At 36.9% G+C, this 19,570-nt stretch overlaps 1 protein-coding gene across 1 annotated transcript in view; it reads right to left on the reverse strand.

Moving 5' to 3' along the window:
* Positions 1–5,017: 5,017 nt before the first annotated feature.
* The window catches only part of SEMA3A (semaphorin 3A), a 169,045-nt gene continuing 154,492 nt past the window's right edge, over positions 5,018–19,570 (reverse strand). Inside the window, exons 15-17 of the mRNA XM_068167882.1 lie at positions 17,324–17,391; positions 11,040–11,182; positions 5,018–9,266 (exon numbers count right to left, since the gene is read on the reverse strand). Coding sequence (XP_068023983.1) covers positions 8,811–9,266; positions 11,040–11,182; positions 17,324–17,391 — 667 coding nt within the window. The 3' untranslated portion in view covers positions 5,018–8,810. The remainder of the gene's footprint in view (positions 9,267–11,039; positions 11,183–17,323; positions 17,392–19,570) is intronic.

Genomic DNA, 19,570 nt, shown 5'->3' on the forward strand with positions numbered 1-19,570 from the left:
GATAAAACAAGAAAGAATATGTTTAAACATGGGGATTTGAAAATAAAATAAATCAAAATTACAGAAGACAGTGAGACTTGAAAAGAGACTACCATTTTGTGATCTTATTACCTATTAATATTAAAATAACATTTGTGCAGGTTTTCTTACTAAAATGCATCCAGATATTATGTTCTGATATTCATGACTATCTACAGGTCACCCCTAAACCTTTTAAGTGGCCATAGAAAGATGCAATGTGATTTACAATTTGTGAGGACACCATGTCTAGGAATATTTCTGGAGTCTTATTTAATGGTTCAGCTTCTTCCAGATTCAACAGCTACAAAAAAATAAAAAGAAAAGGAAAAAAAAAAAAAAGGATTTAGTGTTAACAATAGCTCCAAATATTTGCAGAAATGTTTTTTATCAGGCAACAGTATCTACAGCTGCCAAAATATTGTTGAAGCATAGTGAATGCCAAACAGGAGAACTTCTTGGCAATAAAGAACCATTATTTGCTGAGCATGCATGTGTTCCACTCACTGTCCAGAGATTTTTTTTCAGCTGCATTTTGACATGCAACAGGGAACTTAAATTTAAATAGTTTAATTCTTCTTTCAACTATTTCTCCCCCTCAAGCTAGTGAAGATCACAGAGATGTGAAATATTTACCATAGTTTGAAGTCCTGTTATATATTCCATTGCTTTGCACTGACATTGAACTGCTCAACTTTTATAACTAACATTTTGAGTTCTAGTGAATGGTACAAATATTGAAATTCATAACTTTCAGTACCCTATTTGATAGATTCCAGTCAATAAGGAGGCTGGTGAAACACAGAGTCTTATTTATCTGGCTAATTATACTGCTTAGTATTTAGGACAAAAAATACAACATGATTTCTAGAATCTGTGGCATGTTTAGAATAGCAGCATGTGCACATAGCTGGTAATGAAGGGAAATAAAGTGAAAATTCCACACTGCTCTGAATAGCCTCTAAATTTCCAAAAGATCCTTTAAATTTCAATTACCACAGAACTAAAAAGATCACTTCTCCTTAACTATCTGGGATGGAAAACAGCACAAAAAGTTTTTCTTCTGCACTGGACACCTAGACAGCTATTAAACTGGGATATGAGTTGAGTCTACATTATCTTTACACAGACTAATAATTAAAAATCAAATTGCATGAAAAGACTGAGAAATGAAGCAAGAAAAATTCTGCTCCAGAGCATACCATAGAAGCATCAACATGTGAATAAGTCATGAATAACTGTATGGGAATGTGCTTAAGCAGGTGTCTGATTCAGGGCCTCTGTTGAGCATGCAGATGGTTCAAAAGCAACACAAAGTCCAGTGAGGTGAGGAGCTTTCCATTATGCTCACTAAGATTTACTCAACTGGTGTTTCTTTGGGTTTTGTTTATTTGTTTGTTTAGTACAGATACTAGAACAACCACCTGACATGGCTGAAGCTGTAAATACTTTGTTTATTTTTTAAACTGAATTAAGCACTTTCTTTAAACAATTTTCTTAAGCTGTTTTCTTTTACGAAGTGTAAAAGTATTTCTTGGATAAAAGCTGATTTTTAAAATGTTCACCGTGTAGCAAATTACCTTAGGCAAACAGGACTTTATAAGAGAAATGCTGACAAAGCCCTAACAAAAAGAGGACCAGTGGCTCTACTATAATAACAAAATAACAAACAAAAGAGACAAGTTTAGCTTTATTCAGAGGAACTTGTGCAGTCTATCTGTTTGCTCTGGTTTATTGAACTATTAAAAGTGGTACTGTTCAGTGAAAGCTGAGTTTATAGGAATACTTATTTTTTTATGTAGTGACACAAAACCAGAAAAATGTGATGTGAATATAAAGGGCCTAAGGGGACTGGTCGTTGCAAAAAATAGCTGAAATGTCTGATTTCCCTTTGTCTGCTCTTTTCCTCTCCTTCCTCAGCTATAGCAAGAAATTAGAAGTTTAAGTCATATTTGATCTTTACTTGATGCACTGCATCAAGCAGAATTACTATAATCTCTGTATCCTTTTCCCATGCAAAATCATACATCTCCATTTCTCTCTTCATAAACAATTATAATTCTTGCTAACACACTTACAAGAAAAAAAAAAGGTGTGAAACTCTCACAGAAATAAGAACAATAGAATTGTTTGAAGTATAAAGGTAAAAGAGGCTGCATGGCTGCCCTGTGTTGTTGAAGGATGTAAAAAGGAATTTTGTTGCCAGAGCAGATAATCAGATTTGAAACATAACACAGTTGTAATGTTGGGGTATGGTTTATTATTGTAGGCTTTCAGAAACCTGAATACTATCGCTAAATCTGAAAATAAAAATGTCCTTACACAACCAAGAGAAATTCAGGAAGGACTGGGCAAGACTCTTGAGTTACAAATGCTAGGACTGAGAGCCTTGTAGATGTATAGAGCAGTATAGAGCAGGACCTCCCTCACACCTAAAATAGAGGGTTCTTTAATGTTAGCCTGCACCACCAGTGAAGGTGCACCATTATATTAATGGTGCCTGTCTTGCTTGCTAAGACTTCCCATCTCAAAGGGGTGGTCTGACATAGCCCCACTTTCCTCAGTCTCCACAGAGGAAGTGAGACTTAAAAGGGTATTTGTTGAGTCACTGACAGTGCCTAAGTGCATTTGGGGGCACTAATGTCCCTTTGCAACCATGGGCCTTCCCCACCCTGCCTGTGACCCAGAACTCCATTGCAACCTCTAGAGCCATCAGTGCCTGTCTAACTGAGGGCACAGGATGGCATCTCCCGTCCCACCACAGCTCTGCCCATGGCTGTGCCAAGATCAGTCCTCCTCTGGATTCATCTTCATTCCCCATCCTCAGGGAGCTGGCTGATGCCCTGGGCTGGTGCTGCCCCAGCTGACACCAGCCTGTCCTGCTCCACACTGAGGAGGATGGAACATGACTGCCAGGACCTGCCCTGCCACCCCCAGGAAGTCCTCACTTGACCTCAGCCCAGGAAACTCTCACCCCTTGTGATTCCCTGACAGATATTGGGTTGTACCTTGAATTTCAACTATAATGAAGACATGCTTTCAACTTTCCACCAAGGCCTGATTTTAGACCTCTTGATGAGAAAAGAACATTTTTAGATCTAGTAGTAACAGATATGGTAAGAGTAGACTGCACGCTGGTTTGTCTGGAGTGCCTGGATACAGAGTGCTCAGTGAGTGCTGGTTACCTGAAACTGGGTTCTCCATGTCTGTGGAAGAAGAAATTACTGTAGAAACTATGTAATGACCTTCCTGGCTTATTATTGAGGCAAGAAGAAATGCATTTTCTAACAGGGTGAAAAACTGCTGTGAAAGAAAGGGAAGTTGTTCTCTTAACCTAAGAGAAAGTTTTTTCAGTGTGGAAATTTCTTCACTAGAGCTTAGGGATTTAGCTCAGCCCATACTAAAGTTCTCTAAAATGTCAGGCTGATAAACTCCAGGACAAAAATGTCCCAACCAAGTTTCTAGCTTTTTTTTCGATGAATCTCCTCCAACCTTTCATGTTTTATGGGGAGTAAAGAAGCTGGTAGGTTCACTAATACTCTGATCTACTTATATCCTGTTACTGAGCGCTATGGGAAGAATGGTCCTTTTGTTTTAGGCTTTGGAAAAAGCCATCCTAATTTTTCCTCCCTTTAAATATGCGCTTGATGGGGAGCTCAGTGAGTGTAACCTGTAAGGAAACAGAATAGTGCATTTCAGTCTTTGCAAAGGAAACATTTATTACAATATATAGCTGAAACTGCAAATAGTGTTCTTCAGAGATGCACTAGAATTACATGTAGAGCCTTAAATACTTCAGGAAAAGAAGATTTAATCTCAGTGAAAGCTAGCTGTTTAAATATATATGTATGTATATGTATACATATATATGCATATATAGTTATGTATGAACAGACAAACATGAAACCCCAAATGTATCCTCTTTCTTCCTACTCAGTGTCAGTAAAAGTTGCCCCTAGACATTGCACATTCCTAGCAATCCAGCAAAGTAGTAACAGAGGGCAACCAGTTTAGCTGTGCTCTGCAGGCAGTTCTAGCAAAGGACAAAAAGTGGTTATATCCAGAAACAAATGTTTTCCTTTATGAGCACTTATAATCCATGCACTGGACAGGAAAAAAAAAATAGTAACAGAAATACTTAGTATGGATTTGTGGCTTGCCAAATCCATTCTGTCCTTGTATCTGCAGGTATTTTTGTATCCCACAGAATTGTCTTGATGCTGATGAGGGCTGATTTTCATTCTCAGAGGACAGTAGTAACCACAAAATATCCTTATAACATTCTTTCAAACTGGACATCTCTAGCCTTGCAAAGCTGAGATGATTAAGTACTACTGGTCATTTCCTCAATTCTGTATGTGCTAAATGAAAATAATGATACTTTCTTCCATTTCTTGTCTGGTATAGGTAAAAATCTATGCTTTCCAGGGCAACATTTGTCTCAGTAGCTGTTTTCACAGTGCCTAGTGCCATGGCATAATATTTTCAGATAGAGCCTTTAGGTGCTTACAAACAGCTGCTAAGTTTACCTAAGGATACAAGGGCATATCGATAACAGACAGAACCTGATTTATTCTACTTGCTGCCTGTGCAAGCCAGTTCCCAAAAGGAAGCAGCTGTATGAAACCATTAGGGTGAGTTTCATCAAGTACAGCAACTTACTGTCATTCACATGGCTTTGAAGCTGATGTACAATTTGGTTAATGGGCAGTGGGGGAGGGGCAGGAGATGTATATGTGGCTTCATCTGCACAAGCCCATGCAATTGTGTCAAAAGATAGGCTGAAGTTAAGTTTATAGCTTTCATTCCAGGCACTTTTAGTTTGCAGTTCTCAAAAAAAAGAAACAATGAACGACATTAATAAAACAGCAACCCTTCTGGAATACCAAACATAGTTTGTATACATACATAGCACTATATTAGCAGCAATGCACTCCATACACTCACAAAGGTTACAGAGAACAGTTCCATGTAAATAGTCATGACAGTGAACTTCAAATATTTGGAAGAAATGTTTATTTAACAACTGAATGCATGCTAAAAGAAATAATTTACAGCAGCAGTTTCATTACATTTTTTTATTCCCTCTCCAGTTTTCTAGTTCCCATCTGAATTGAAGTGATAAATACAGAAGTAGAATTATTTACTGCCCAGTGAGGAATGTGCTTAAAGAACAAGCACATAACTTTGGCACTGATATAGCAAATAAACCACCTTATCACCCGTGTGGCAAAGTCTTGCAGGTTAGTATTACGCTGAACACACTGAAATGGAGTACCTCTAGATAACAGTACTTTACACTGTACCTCCTTAGCTAGTCCAAAATATTTACATCCCTTTTGGCTAATGCGTAGGTAGCAAAAACTGAACTATTAAACACATACCATTGATATTCACTAAATAATACATAAAAAGGATCAGTAAATGCGCATTCACATGCATTTAATTTATTTATTTTTTTATATTTTTGATTTTTTTTTTACATAGTGATTCTATTCGGTCATGAAGATTAACTCTGTTCTGTGAAGATGCACAATTTTCTTAGTTTGATGTTATTGTTTAACATAACCATACAGTTTATCGGAGCCTTTCAACAAATTCCCATCTTGAGTGATCCACGCAAGTGCAAAGTTTGGATGAGGAAGAATAAGATTCAATGTATTTTTGTTCCTTGCAAATGGGTATCTTAAACCAAAATAGATTTTTCTGGTTATAAATTAAACCCTTTGCTTTTCTCCAGCTTAAACACAAATTTTTACTTACTCTTTTTCTGAGGTTTGAACTAGAGGTTTAGAGCAGTTTATTGACGATTTAGTGAAATACCATTTTTACGTTTACCTTCAAACCTTAAGTTGCTTTGTACAACGAGTTTAATAGGAGCATGAATTTTATTGAAGCTGCAGGACAATCTTCTGTACATTAATTCATTAAGGCCTATGTTAATTGGAAAAAAGTTCATTTCACATCAGTATTAAATGCTGTTTTAACTTGACCAAAATATAAACTTTAAAAAAAATAAAAATCTACTTCTGGCTTGATCTTCTGCCCTCTAATTTATATAAGCAAAGACAAAGACATTTAGCAAGAATGCTTATGTCAGTGAGCACTGGATTGAAGTTTGTATTCTCCAGTTAGACTGTGGGGTTATGGTGAAAACATTGCAACTTCGGTAATTTTATTCCCACAGGTTATCCTTCTCTGCGTAGTAAAGCATATCTTTGAATCCTGACTTCATCTGTTTCTTCTTCAGAGGTGGTGAAAGAGGTTGGTTTTGGTTTGATTTTTTGCATCAAGCTGCTATAGAAGCTATTGCTACGAGCATAGTAGAAAAAAAATAAGTTAGCAATTCTATTAATATGCAAAAAAGGAAACAAAGTCATTTAGGATCTATTGAAATCAACATGCATTTTCTCCACTGTGTGCTCTGAAGATCATTTTGAAACTGTTTCTTTTTGTAGCAAGGATTCTCATGATTTAATAGTACATAATAGCCCTAAACAAAAGGCCAGAGAGTGTTCTGTGATTACAATTAAATAATTCAGCTGACAACAATGCTCAGAAATCAATCATTAAGATGATCTTAAAAACTGATGCTTCTGTACAGGAAAGCACATAGTTCAACCTATGCTTTAATTCATCCCTATTCAGCACACCATGACAGCACAGAATATATTGGCATATTAAATTTTTAGGAGTCAAGTTGAACACAAGAGACTTAAAGATGCATGGCCTTTCAGAATTGTCTTGGTCTATTCAGAGAATTTTTTGCTAAAGAATTAAATGACAAAACATCTTGCAAGTTCATCCCCTTGCAAAAGATTCAAGGCAGACTAAAGTGACTGAGCCCTTAGTGGCTATGTGCTATGGAGGCAAGAAGCCAAGCTTTCACTAACTAGAAAGACACTTGAATTAGTGACCTGCAAGGAGACTGGGACATATTGTGAGAGAAGCTGTCACAGCAGTTGTGTTATACTGTATCTGATAAGGCTGATAGTGTAGTGATTGATAAATAATCTGGAGTGCATAACAACAAAACAGACCAGTCATCAATACAGACACATTTTTATATAAAAGCTCCTTTAACAAACTAAGAACTTTGTTCTCATAATTTTCCCCACAATGACATTACCTGAAATTATGTCATTTACAGATTCTACCAAGATAAAATATGGGAGGCTGGAGAAAGACGATCTCAAAAGAACTGGACACCATAGAACTGGGGACCAAAGGCACGTCTGCTGAAGTGAATAAATCCACTACTTATGACCCTAAACTGACACTTATGGCGCAAATATATTGTCTGGTTTACCCTGTTGCTGTCCTCTGTACAGAATAAGACAGAAGGACAGGACCAAATTATCCCTTTTTATAAACTAGTCTTAAGATGAATTTCACCAATTTACTACTGTAGCAGACTTCTCCCATATATAAAAGTATCTTTTAGATCTTAAAACAGAGAGATGGCTTTGAGTTATGAGTTACTAGTTATGTGGCCTAGTGCTGTTTTTTTGCATTTGAGTGATCTGGTCCACAGAGAGAATGGAGCACTGAGAATCTGTAGTGTGGACATGTTTCTACCACCAAGCTGGGAACAAAACTCCTTAAACTGCTACCTGACAGTCTATGAGCCGTAGTATTTAAATATCAGCATTTGCAAATATTTACGAACGCAGAAAGCAAGTGTAATTAGTAGAGGGTACTTTAATGCTATTTAATTTTTTTCCCTTTAATTAAAAGAAAATATACAACTGAAAATCAATGCTCTCGTCTTCATTGGTTGGATCAATAGCAAGGTATTATACAGGTTGAATAATTTCAAATACCATACTCAGAAGAAAGAATGCAGACAACATTCATGCTATACAACAACTTTCATGTTAAAATAGCTTAGTTTTAGATTTGTTTTACAGTTACTTGTCATATACATTACTGAGAGGGGAGGAAGTTAACTTCGGTGTGACTATTTGCCCTGGAAGATATTCCAAACAAAAGAGTAAAGCAGGTCATAATTGGGAGTTGTATTTTTTGTCCTCTAAACCAATAATTATAAAGTACAATATATCTAACACAAAAGGGCTAATCTATTTTAGAAAAGAGCTAATGTTTGCTGCATATTTTTCATGGTACATTTAAATTAGTTTTAATAAAATACATCTTTAGATCAAAGCTGAAAGAAGTCATCAGTAGTAGGCCAGTGTACTCCACATTTCTTGTTCTTCCAGATGATGGATAGCTTATGTTGTTCAGATTTCCACAATCTCATTCAGTATTGGTTTTCCTCTTCTAGTACATCTAAACAGAAGAACTGGTAGACAAAACAAGACCAAAATCCTTGTGTCCAATCATGTGTTTAGATGTTCATCAGCTTAATGAGTTCATGCAGTTTTGTACGTAAGTCTAGAAATGGAAGTGCTGATGGTGAAAAGTGGGTTTCATTTTTCTTTTCTTTAAGATGACAGCACAAAATACATCTTTTTGTTTATATCTCAGGCAAAAGTGAAAGCAAAAGTTGCCTGTTGAACACTCGCAGAACTTCTTGAGCAGTAACCTAGGTCCAGATGAGTTGTCATCCATGAAACCATGGTCCTGGTCTTAGAATCAGAGTAGAGAGGAAGGATTTACTAGGAAAGTTAGAAATGGATTTTATTTAAACCCGGTGGAAATTGTTTGAACTTTCCACTCTTGTAAACATCCACATAATGCCATGAAAAAGTTAATGAATATTGCATTTTTTTCCAGTTATCTGTCTATATAAGTTTCTACTTGGATGAGGTTCCTAGAGGTAATGTAGCTCAGACACTCCGTGGTGCCCTCTCAAATTCATGGGTCCTCCTGTTCCTACCTTTTTTATTCTCTTGTAGGTGCTTCCACTTATTTGTATTCACCTGTGCATTGGCAGGTCTTTGCCGGCGTTGCTTGCGGTCTCTTTTCCAAACCTGCTCACAGAACTCATCCATTGTGTTGAGATTGGGGTGATTGATTAACTGCATGAAGTCTCTGTACCAGATCTTTTGACTGGGGGTCATGCTACTGGTAGCATCCTTGATCTTGGAGGCATCACCATCTTCTTCTTTATGGAGCAACTCTTCCAGGTGGTCAGTATCAATCACTTCCAGGGTCACTTTGAGCAAAGTTTGAATGAAGCCATGTTCCACAGCATGACAAAAATAAGTACCAGAGTCTCTCCGTTGAAGGCTTCGCAGAAGTAGGCCCTGTTCTGTCCGGATCATGCGATCATCTGTTTTTATCTGTATTTGAAACAAGTGGTAATTTCAATAGTTATCTTTCATATACATGCAACATTATCCTCTAATTGCACTAGTTCCTTAGGACTGCTCCTTTGAGGTGGTAAAACTTGGCCAAAAATTCCAAAAAACACATGAATGGAAACCCCCTCACCAATCATCTGTCTTTATGGAAAACTCTGGTACTCTGGAAAAACTCCTGATGTACTACAAAGAGTGTGAGGGGTTAAGAGTTTACTCCTGAGTCACTGTTGATGCTGAACAAAGATCTGCATCAACCCTGCCAGATGAACTTGTTGGAAAGACTGTAGAAGATGCAAGCCTATAAATAAGCATAATCAACATGGAAGCATTTAACTATATTACCAAGGTCATATTTATCATTACTTTTTAGTCAAGCCCAGATACATTGCTAAGAAAGGTTCTCTGTACTTCTACTATTCCTAACTACAGAAACCTTTATGCACAGAAGTGGTTTCTGCATAGCTGGAGAATTTACAAAGAAATAATAAGGATTCAGACTCAAAATCTTAATATACAAAAAGCTGCTGTCCAAAACACTGTATTTTTCTGAACTAATTAATAACTATAATATAACTTAATTCTTTCAATACACATGTTGCTGCAAAGAAGGCATAAATATATATGCTGCTCTCTCCACCAAGAATAAATTCTAAATAATTTACTACCTATGCAAACAGTATCACAGTATCACTAAGGTTGGAAGAGACCACGAGGATCATTGAGTCCAACCTGTCACCACAGACCTCATGACCAGACCATGGCACCAAGTGCCACGTCCAATCTCCTCTTGAACACCTCCAGGGATGGTGACTCCACCACTTCCCTGGGCAGCACATTCCAATGATGAATGACTCTCTCGGTGAAGAACTTTCTCCTCACCTTGAGCCTAAACTTCCCCTGGCACAGCAAATAGCAAATAGTTAAAAATATCTAAATATGATAACATAACCAAGTATTTAGTACATGCTTTAAAAAACACAAGAGTAGTTTGGGAATAGTCACAAATAATTTAATACAACATACAAATATTTGTTTCCCAGCTTCATCTCCCTACCTACCAGAGTAGTTTATTCTCTTAAGATATGTATGAACTAGCTTGATAGTAACATCACTTGGGAATCTCTGTGAGTAATAACATAAGCATGTTGGTGACAAGAGGAGGAGAAAAATAAAGTATCAGCTTAGTGTAATGTCAGCAGGGAAACTCAGTGGGTTTACCTCTATGAATATTACTTTTGATGAAAAAAAAGGTATAAATTTTCATATTCTTGTGTCTGTTTCAGTTTCCAGTTCTTCTTTCTGTCTCTGCCTTATCCCCAGTAAAATCTAAGTGCATACAGTACATAGGAAGAGCTTCTGTTAGACTTCATCCCAGCCAAACAGTAGACTACTTTTCAGAGGTAGTTTTAAGGTCTTTTACTTATTTTATCCAAGATTGAGGTGGTACTTAGATAGCATGCCAATTTTTTTGTATTTTTCAGATATCTAATGGAAAATCAGTGTGTTTGCAGAGATCTGGCTAGGAAGAGCATATGAGTTTTTCTAATGTAATGGTCTGTCAAAATCTATTACAGAACTTACAGGATTTCATGGTGATGAGTAAGAATATGGCAAACAACAACAAAAATTATAAGATTCCTAAGAAATTCTGCTAAACTAAAACAATGATGGATGTTATTCTGGGAGCAGCTTAGGTTCAAATATGTATCTTCATAGAAAAATTAGTTACACCTCTTTATTTTTCTACTGTACCTCTTCTTTGCGGTCATCACTCTGCTTCTGGAATTGCCAGTAGACTACAGCACGTTGAGATTTTGGACTGCACTCAAGAAAAGTACTGCTGTTTTCTACTCCATAGATAATCTTTTCCTCCAAGGTCTGACCAGTTGGATTATCTGTAAACAAGACCCCCCCCAAAAAAAAAAAAAAAAAAAAAAAAAAAAAAGAAATGAAAAGAAAAATCTTAATTGCTAAGTGAATTTGTTTAGAAATAAAAATTTCCCCATACCTTACGTCATTTAGAAAACCTCAATCAACATAGAATCATAGAAACAATAAGGTTGGAAAAGACCTCAGAGATCACTGAGTCCAACCTATCACCCAACACCTCATGACTAAGTCATAGCTTCAAGTGCCATGTCCAGTTCCCTCTTGAGCATCTCCAGGGACAGTGACTCCACCACCTCCCTGGGCAGCCGATTCCAATGGCCAACAACTCTTTCTGTGAATAACTTTCTCTTCACCTCAAGCCTAAACTTCCCCTGGTGCAGCACTAAAGGTGTGGCCTAACCAGTGCTGAGTACAGGGGCACAATGACTTCCCTGCTCCTGCTGGCCACACTATTCATGATGTAGGCCAGGATGTCATTGGCCTTCTTGGCCACCTGCGCACACTGCTGGCTCATGTTCAGTCAGCTGTCAACCAGTACCTGCAGGTCCCTTTCTGCTTGGCTGATCTCCAGCCACTCTGAACCCAGCCTGTAGCACTGCATGGGGTTGTTGTGGCCAAAGTGCAGCACCCGGCACTTGGACTTGTTGAACGCCATCACCTTGGACTCTGCCCATCTGTCCAGCCTGTCAAGGTCCCTCTGCAGAGCCTTCCTTCCCTCTAACAGATCAACACCTGCTCCCAACATGGTGTCATCTGCAAATTTACTAATGATGGACTTAATCCCCTCATCCAGCTCATCAATAAAGATATTGAACAAGATGGGGCCCAGCACTGATCCCTGGGGGATGCCACTAGTGCCTGGCCTCCATCTTCTATCTTTGTAAGAATCCTAACAGTTTTTAACATATCCATATGTGAAGTTAATTGATATCATCGTGAAATTTTGTGTAAACCTCATTATTGTTCATCAAGGAAATCATCTAGGACACAACAAGAGTTTTTAATAGCAAACTGCATGCAGTGAGAAAACTCAGGGCATAGTTGCAGAATGTCTGTAATGATGCCTCCTGGGCTCTATGATCATAATACTTTAGCGTAAAGTAATAAAACATGAGGCTATTTAAAAGTAGTATAATGTGTTTAGCTTATATGGCACTGCAGCTTGCTGAAGCTGTTAATGACCAGGAATAATGTTTTTGAGGAAACTATCTACAATTAATCATTTCCTCTCATACTGCTATAATTTATGGAAATGTAATGAGGTTAATAAACCAGACATTATGGGAGGGAAAATAAAAAGTTAAATAAATTAGTTCCTTTTGTAACAACAATGTTTCAAGATATTCATCAACTTGCTGGAAATATCATACAGCCATAGGACTATGGCATTTGATTCTTCTCCAATACCACAGGGGCTACAAGGCATCATATTTCAACCCTCCACTTTAGCTCTTTAAAATGCTGTTATGGACTTAAGTTGCAACAGTACAATAATCCTGGAGAGTAAATGGGCAGGAAAGGGTTGGTAAACTATTTAACACTGTGTTAATCTCATGGGGTTTCCTGACTCTATACCATTATTTGTTGTTCTTTCCATTTTCTGGTTTTGATCTTTAGCAATTGAAGTCTTTAGAAAACTTTTTTTGATATATTTTAACAGGAAAATTACGTTCAATTACCATCCTCTCCAAGAAATCCTTTGTCAAGTTTTGTTTGTTCCTTTATCATATTGGCCATGCTGTTTAGCAAACATAGATGCTAGATGACTGAGCCAAAGGTAAAAACAAAATTGAGCTCCTGGTTTATGTTGATATAGCAATCATGTTTTTCCATAATGACTTGCAGCCCTGAGAGAGGATGAGAGAAAGGATACAGGACAGAATAGGAACTGGTGCTTGCCCAGTTCTCAGTAAGGAAACATCAAATGGCCTGTTAACACTAAACAAATAGGAATGGGATGGCTTGCTTTCCTCTGCTGGATTGTGAACCTTTCCAGCAAGTAAGTGGGGTGCTATATAAACAACTCAGTGAAACAAATTTTATGACATCTCTGAGAAACCACATCCCCATAAAGAACGTCAGTGAAGTATCGGGCCAGGAAGATGGGGAGCAATGGAGTATTGAACTAGAGAGCAAAGCAGCAACAAAAAGGGTAACATTGGTGTCATTTGATCCAAGGAAACAGTCTCCTAGATCCTAAATATAAATATTGGTACAAAGGGCAGAAATAGATCTTTCTTTGCCAAGGGTCCTCCTGCTCATGAGCAGAAACATATTTCTAAATATATAGAAAAGTTTCTAGTGGAAAATGTAGATACCTGGAATATCCTTAGAATCAAAGAATCACAGAATATTTCTATTTGGAAGAAAGCTTTACAAGTCATCTAGTTCAACCTCCCTGCAATAAGCAGGTACATATTCCATTAGTTTGCTCAGAGTCCTGGCCAATCTACCCTTGAATGTTTCTGAGAATGAGACATTTACCACCTCCCTGGGCAACCTGTCCCAGTGTTTCACCAACCTCACTGTGAAAAATTTCTTCTTTACAGCTAGTCTAAGTCTACCTTCCTTTGGTTTAAAATTGTTACTCCTTGCCCTATCACAGTAGGCCCTGCTAAAATGGTTGTCCCTATCTTTCTTACAATCCCCTTTAAGTACTGAAAGGCTACAATGAGGTCTCACTCAAAGCCCTCTCTTCTCCAGGCTGAATAAACCCAATTGTCTCAGGCTTTCCTCACAGAAGAGGTGTTCCATCAATTTGAGCATTTTTAGTTTCTAAGTATTCTATTATTACTATCTAATAAGCTAGATACAAGTTTTAATAGAAGTTACCTTGATGGTGAGCACGCTGATATAATTTCAAAATTTGGAATTTTCTCCTGGATCTGTCTATGGCATTCTAGAGTGTTAGAGGTGACCATAGAAAGTGGAGGGAAACCCCTTTAAATTTCTTTACAGCTTTAGAAAAGATAGTATGAATGACAGTTATGTGATGAGAGAGGAAGGATTTAACAGATCCTTCAAATTCCATTTCTGTTTTTTAATGGAGCAGAGAACAGATCCAGAAATGTCTGCAAAGTTTATGTAATATTAAGCATGTGAAGTGTAAGAAAGTAAGCAGAGTGATGGAATAATCACAGGATCAGAGTGCAGATCTGGGACTGAGGGAAAAACTGAAGAGACTAGGAGGAAGAATGAAAGTCTGTGAAGTTCAGAAGAGCAGCTGGAGGAATTAGAAAATTCCAAGTCATGAAGTTGCTTATGAAATCCAACCCCAAATCCTGTCTGAGAGCTGTAGTTCCCAAAATGAACCCAGCCACAGTATCAGTTTACTAACCTGATAAATTTCCTTTAAATATATAATTTGACATAATTGAAGAAGTATGAAACGCTAAATACTTCTACCAAGACTGCTTTGCAGAGGAATGAATCTCTCTACACAGTTAAATTCAAATTAATTTTTGAACTTCCTTTGGGATAAATCATGTGAAAAAAAAGAGGTGCTTCTTGATTTACAATTTCTTAAAAGTAAGAAACAATAAAAAAAGAACTTGATTAATTTTGTTGATAGTGTGAGTATAAAACACTTTAAAAAAAATGTCCTTTAGCTAACACAAAGATGGCCATGCTTTTAGCTTTAAGCATTAATACCTGGCCAAACATCTGTACAATTAAAAATCCTCAGCTCCTAATGTTACTGCATAGACATTTTATACTACTTACACATTTACATAGAAAGGCAACATAAAGAGCTACGAAAACTTTATTAAAAGTATTATTGTTTCACATTGATGTCAAAGTAAGATTCTGCAAAATCTTCAAAAGTGAGATATACACTACAAGATTTTTGCTTTCTTTTATTTTTCTTGCTTGTGTTGCTTCACATGAAAATCAGCTGGCAGTTACTGCAAAAGAATGATTGCTGGAGCTTCTTTTCAGCTACAGACAAACCCAATTCTTCATCCCTTATCAAGAAACTACTTGTCAGAACCAAGTTAAAACTCAGAATAATTTGGCACAGAAACTTTATGGGCTGTGCAACTGTCTGTATAATAAAAAAATATGTGTAAATTAAATATATATATATATATGATAACTTTATACATTTACAATTATTTAAAGTAAACTTCACTCAAGAACAATCTAAAACATTCATTAAGTATTTTGACAGCGCATCCTTAAAGTCTAGGATCCAGAACTTCATTCCATTAGTAATTTTTTAAGTTATGGATTCTTTTAACCACTTGGTCTTCATTTTGTCATTATCTCCTACTTGCTCTACTCATTTTGACAAAGCTGTACTAAAGCTCCCTGTGATCAGTTTATTAACACTCCTTGTGATCAGGTGTGCTATATAATAGCTTTTTCCTGACTTTGCGTTCTTATGATGTCACCAAAAAATTGTGCTTGATTACTTTCTTGCCTGTGGACAGAAGACATCTTTTAAGACAAATAGGTTTATCAAATATGGGAAGATATAAAAAACAAATCGTTTTCTTGTCTACGATGGTAAAGAACAGACCTACAGTTGTATTAAAGCACAGCCAGCCAAGAGAAGCCAAGAGAAGGTTAAAAAAAAATGGGACATGTGGTAGCCCAGATCATAATTTTACTCATGAATGTCCTGATAGCATAAAGGTAAAGCTAAGAGCTGAATTTTTGCCAGCAATAAAAATCCATGATTAATACCTGGTGGAATTTTCCTCCTGGTGAAACTGGGGACCTGAAAATAGCATCTGAAATCCAATATACGGATGGTGTCACCCACACTGTAGAAGCATGGCATCATGCAACTGGGAATTTGTCAGCTTTCTAGTAGTCCACATTGACTAGTTCCAGCTTAAACTAGTTGGCCATTCATGAGTTGTCAAAACATGACATAATCATAAGTTATTCATGCACTTTCCAAACTTTTTTCCCTGTGAGTAAATTGGGCTGAAACTTGGGCAATCAAGAACTAACAAGAAAAACTGTAGTAACATTAGATGAGAGTTTTAAATTATTAAAAAGGAAGACAGAGAAAAGTATTACTGAAATGTAGCAGTGGTGATTTACAGTTGAGACAAAAGAGCAACTTTGGACTATTTATCACTCTTGCAATTGCAAAGATTTGAAGGACGTAAGGGTTTTGAGGTATCTTCAGTTTCATCCACCCTTTATTTATCCCAGAAATTTGTCCAGTGATTTAACTGTACCAGAAACATGAGTAATCATTTTTTTCCAGCAGAGGGAAGTATTGCCTAAGTGTTCTCTTTACTTATGGCAAAAAGAGTGAAGGATGGAGGAGTTTGTTAACAAATCAGTAACTGTGAGAAGTTTATCAGTCACACAGTTCAAGAAAGGGAGTTCTATTCAATGCATGGAGAGAATGAAGCAACCCACTAATAACAAACCCAAAATATGTGAAAGAAAACACACGCTGAAAGCACACAGGATGAGCCTACTGTAAGAAACATCTTGATCTTAAGAGCTACTAATGCGGCATCTCCAACAAAGAGCATTTCATATTTAGCCAAGGTAGTTAGTTAATTAGGTGTTTGATTATCATCCTATGTAAACTGTATGAAACAATGTGTACATACTTGGTGTTCTGAAGGAGATGTCCCTGACAGAATGCATGTAAAGAAAAACATTTTCACTGTGAGGGTGACAAAGCACTGGAAGGGCCACCCAGAGAGGTTGTAGAGTCTTCTTCTCTGGAGACATTCAAAACCTGCCTGGACACATTCTTGTGTGACCTACTCTAGGTGATCCTGCTCTGTCAGGGGGTTGAACTGGATGATCCTTTGAGGTCCTTTTCATCCCCTAACGTTCTGTGATTCGGTGACAATGTGCCTAGCCTGACTGTATGGAATTACCTGAGGTAAGCAAGGCAGAAAAGTTTACATGCTTAAAACTGTTAACTTGAGGGAAGAAAAAAAACAAACCAAACAACATAACCAAACAACAAACCAAACCAAACCTTCAGTGTCTGATCCAGGCCGTTGTAAGCAATTCAAATTAGGATACTGATGTATTATATTCATCTTTCCCAGATGTTCAAGATAATTTCACCAACAAATCATTCATGTGCTTCCTGCTCTTCTCATGCACAGTCTGTAAATTATGTACAAATTAATTGTACTTCAGTCATACCCATAACTCACCATGATGCTGCAGATCTGAGCAGTGGGTAAGCGGGTCTCCATTTCGGATGTCTTGTCGTCTAGTACGTCTGCAAATACCATATATGAAAACTGTTAGTGACCTTCTCAGTGGTCAGTGTTCATATTTACCAGGACTGAAGAGGAAAAAATGTCCCATACATACAATTACGTAGGTTACAAGTGTACCTATGCAATGGTATGAAGGAAATCATATTGTTCCTACTATGCTTTATGCAAAATTACAGTTTGTAGAGTCAGCTTTTACTGTTACATCTTAAAGTCCTCAAAAAAGGGTAAATACATCTCTCTCGCACTGAGCCTATAGTTTATTTTAATGGTGCTGGCAGTATTGATCGCAGACAAATTCATTACTTGATTCATAGATACAGAGACTGCTAAAGAACCAAATATATACAGTAAAGATTAATATGCACCAAAGAAAACATAAAGAAGCTATAGCTTTTCTGCAAGTACTGTATTTTCTACAAAGTCTAAATAAAATAAACAGTTCATTTCAGCCACCACAGATACCATATCTTACAAAACCTTTTTCAAAACAGTTGGAATGGCTTTAGTTTTAGAATAAACAATAAAACACCTGGACAGGAAGATTCTGAAATGTCATTTCTTCCATCCTTTTTAGCTTTAGTCTGGGTTCTATCTTTTATTGCATATCCATTTAACATAGTATAGTCTTTCCTCAGCTAGACTTCCACTGGAAAACATCCTAATCTGTGTTAAAAATTGTTGTAGCCAACATTAGGAAGCTTTGTACTTCAATTTTATTTTGCATTTACTTTTCTCTCTTTGTCTGCTCCTATTTTTATGTAAATAGGCATGACACAATTCAACTGAGCTAGAGAAAAGTTTTTCATATAAAAAAAGAACAAGGCAAACAAAGATGTGTTTCAAGTGTGAGCACTTCACTCTAGGAATCACCGAAAGCCTGAGGGCTTGCAAAATTAGAAGAGAACAAAGAGGATTAGGCTGCTGAACAATGCTGTGATTTCAGATTATGGCATCCAGTGACGGATATGCAAAAGTCAAGTAGCCTTGTAAAAAGCACTTTTGGTCACCCTCTGGTGACAACAGCCCACATTTAAAAAAACCCATTGTTCTGCAGTACTGAGAGCACCTCTCTCCTCTTCATTAGCCCTGTTTTGCAGGCTCTCACTAACAGCCCAGCACCAGCAGATACTAAGAGTTCTCACAGAGGCACAGCTGATTCCTCTTGGCTGGAAGATTTTTACCCTTTTTGTTTGTTTGTTGCCTCACTGAAAACTACTGAAATTTGCTGAAACTAGCTGTATTTTTTTTATGTGAAGTATGTCAACAGCTGAAAGGCATTTTAAAAAGAAACAAAACTTTCATTTTTATATATTTTTGAATAAAAGCTTCTTTAAAATTATCCTAGCATGCTTTAATAAGAAAGAATCTTCTGTTAATTGATACACGATTAAAAAAAAAAGGCACTAATGTTATTTTCAGATATCATCTTCATATCACCCCTTACCAATGAATACACATATGCCCAAGAATAAGGAACAATAAAATTTTGTTACTCCTTCCTAAATTTTGAAATGCAGCATATTTGTAGGATAGTACTTCTGGAAAAGAAATCCGTGGAACAACTCCTTACTGTCAATCGAGTTTGGATCATGTTTAGCTAAAATATCAGGAAAATGTGCATGTATCAACATGATGATTTATGAAATGTGAACCAGAACACATCTGCATGGGGTAAAGTTCAGTGGTCACACTACAGGAGCTCTGAACTGTCACTTAGACTTATAAAATACACCAAAAAATAATATTTTTTAAAAAGCCCTAAATTAAAATCATGGTTAATAAAATCTCCTTTATAATAAAGAAGAAAAATTTCAACAAAACAGAAAAAAAAACCCAAACCCCAAACATGTAAAACATCTGTGCAATTGCCTCAGGACTCAACTTTCCCAATATTTACAGAGCCTAAAATTACAAAGATTCATTATTAGGAAAATGTTGGCATTTAAGCTTTTCCCAGCAATGTTGCTTTTGTCATACATGCGTTCAAAGCTGTCTTGTCACAGTGGGCACAGCAGGTACCAGGTAAACAAAGGAACCTCTCCCCCAGTAACTCATACTTTTACTCTGCTGGTGCTGCTGCTTGGGGAAAAATGTAAGAAGTGAAGACAGTAGCTTTTTCTGAGTACATTGTCAAGATCAACCTTCCAGGACTTAGTTTTTCTTTCATAGCAGCCTCAA

The sequence above is a fragment of the Melanerpes formicivorus genome, unplaced genomic scaffold (assembly GCF_026170545.1).
Source record: "Melanerpes formicivorus ecotype bairdi unplaced genomic scaffold, bMelFor1.0.p_v2 SCAF_3, whole genome shotgun sequence".
Lineage (NCBI taxonomy): Eukaryota > Metazoa > Chordata > Aves > Piciformes > Picidae > Melanerpes > Melanerpes formicivorus.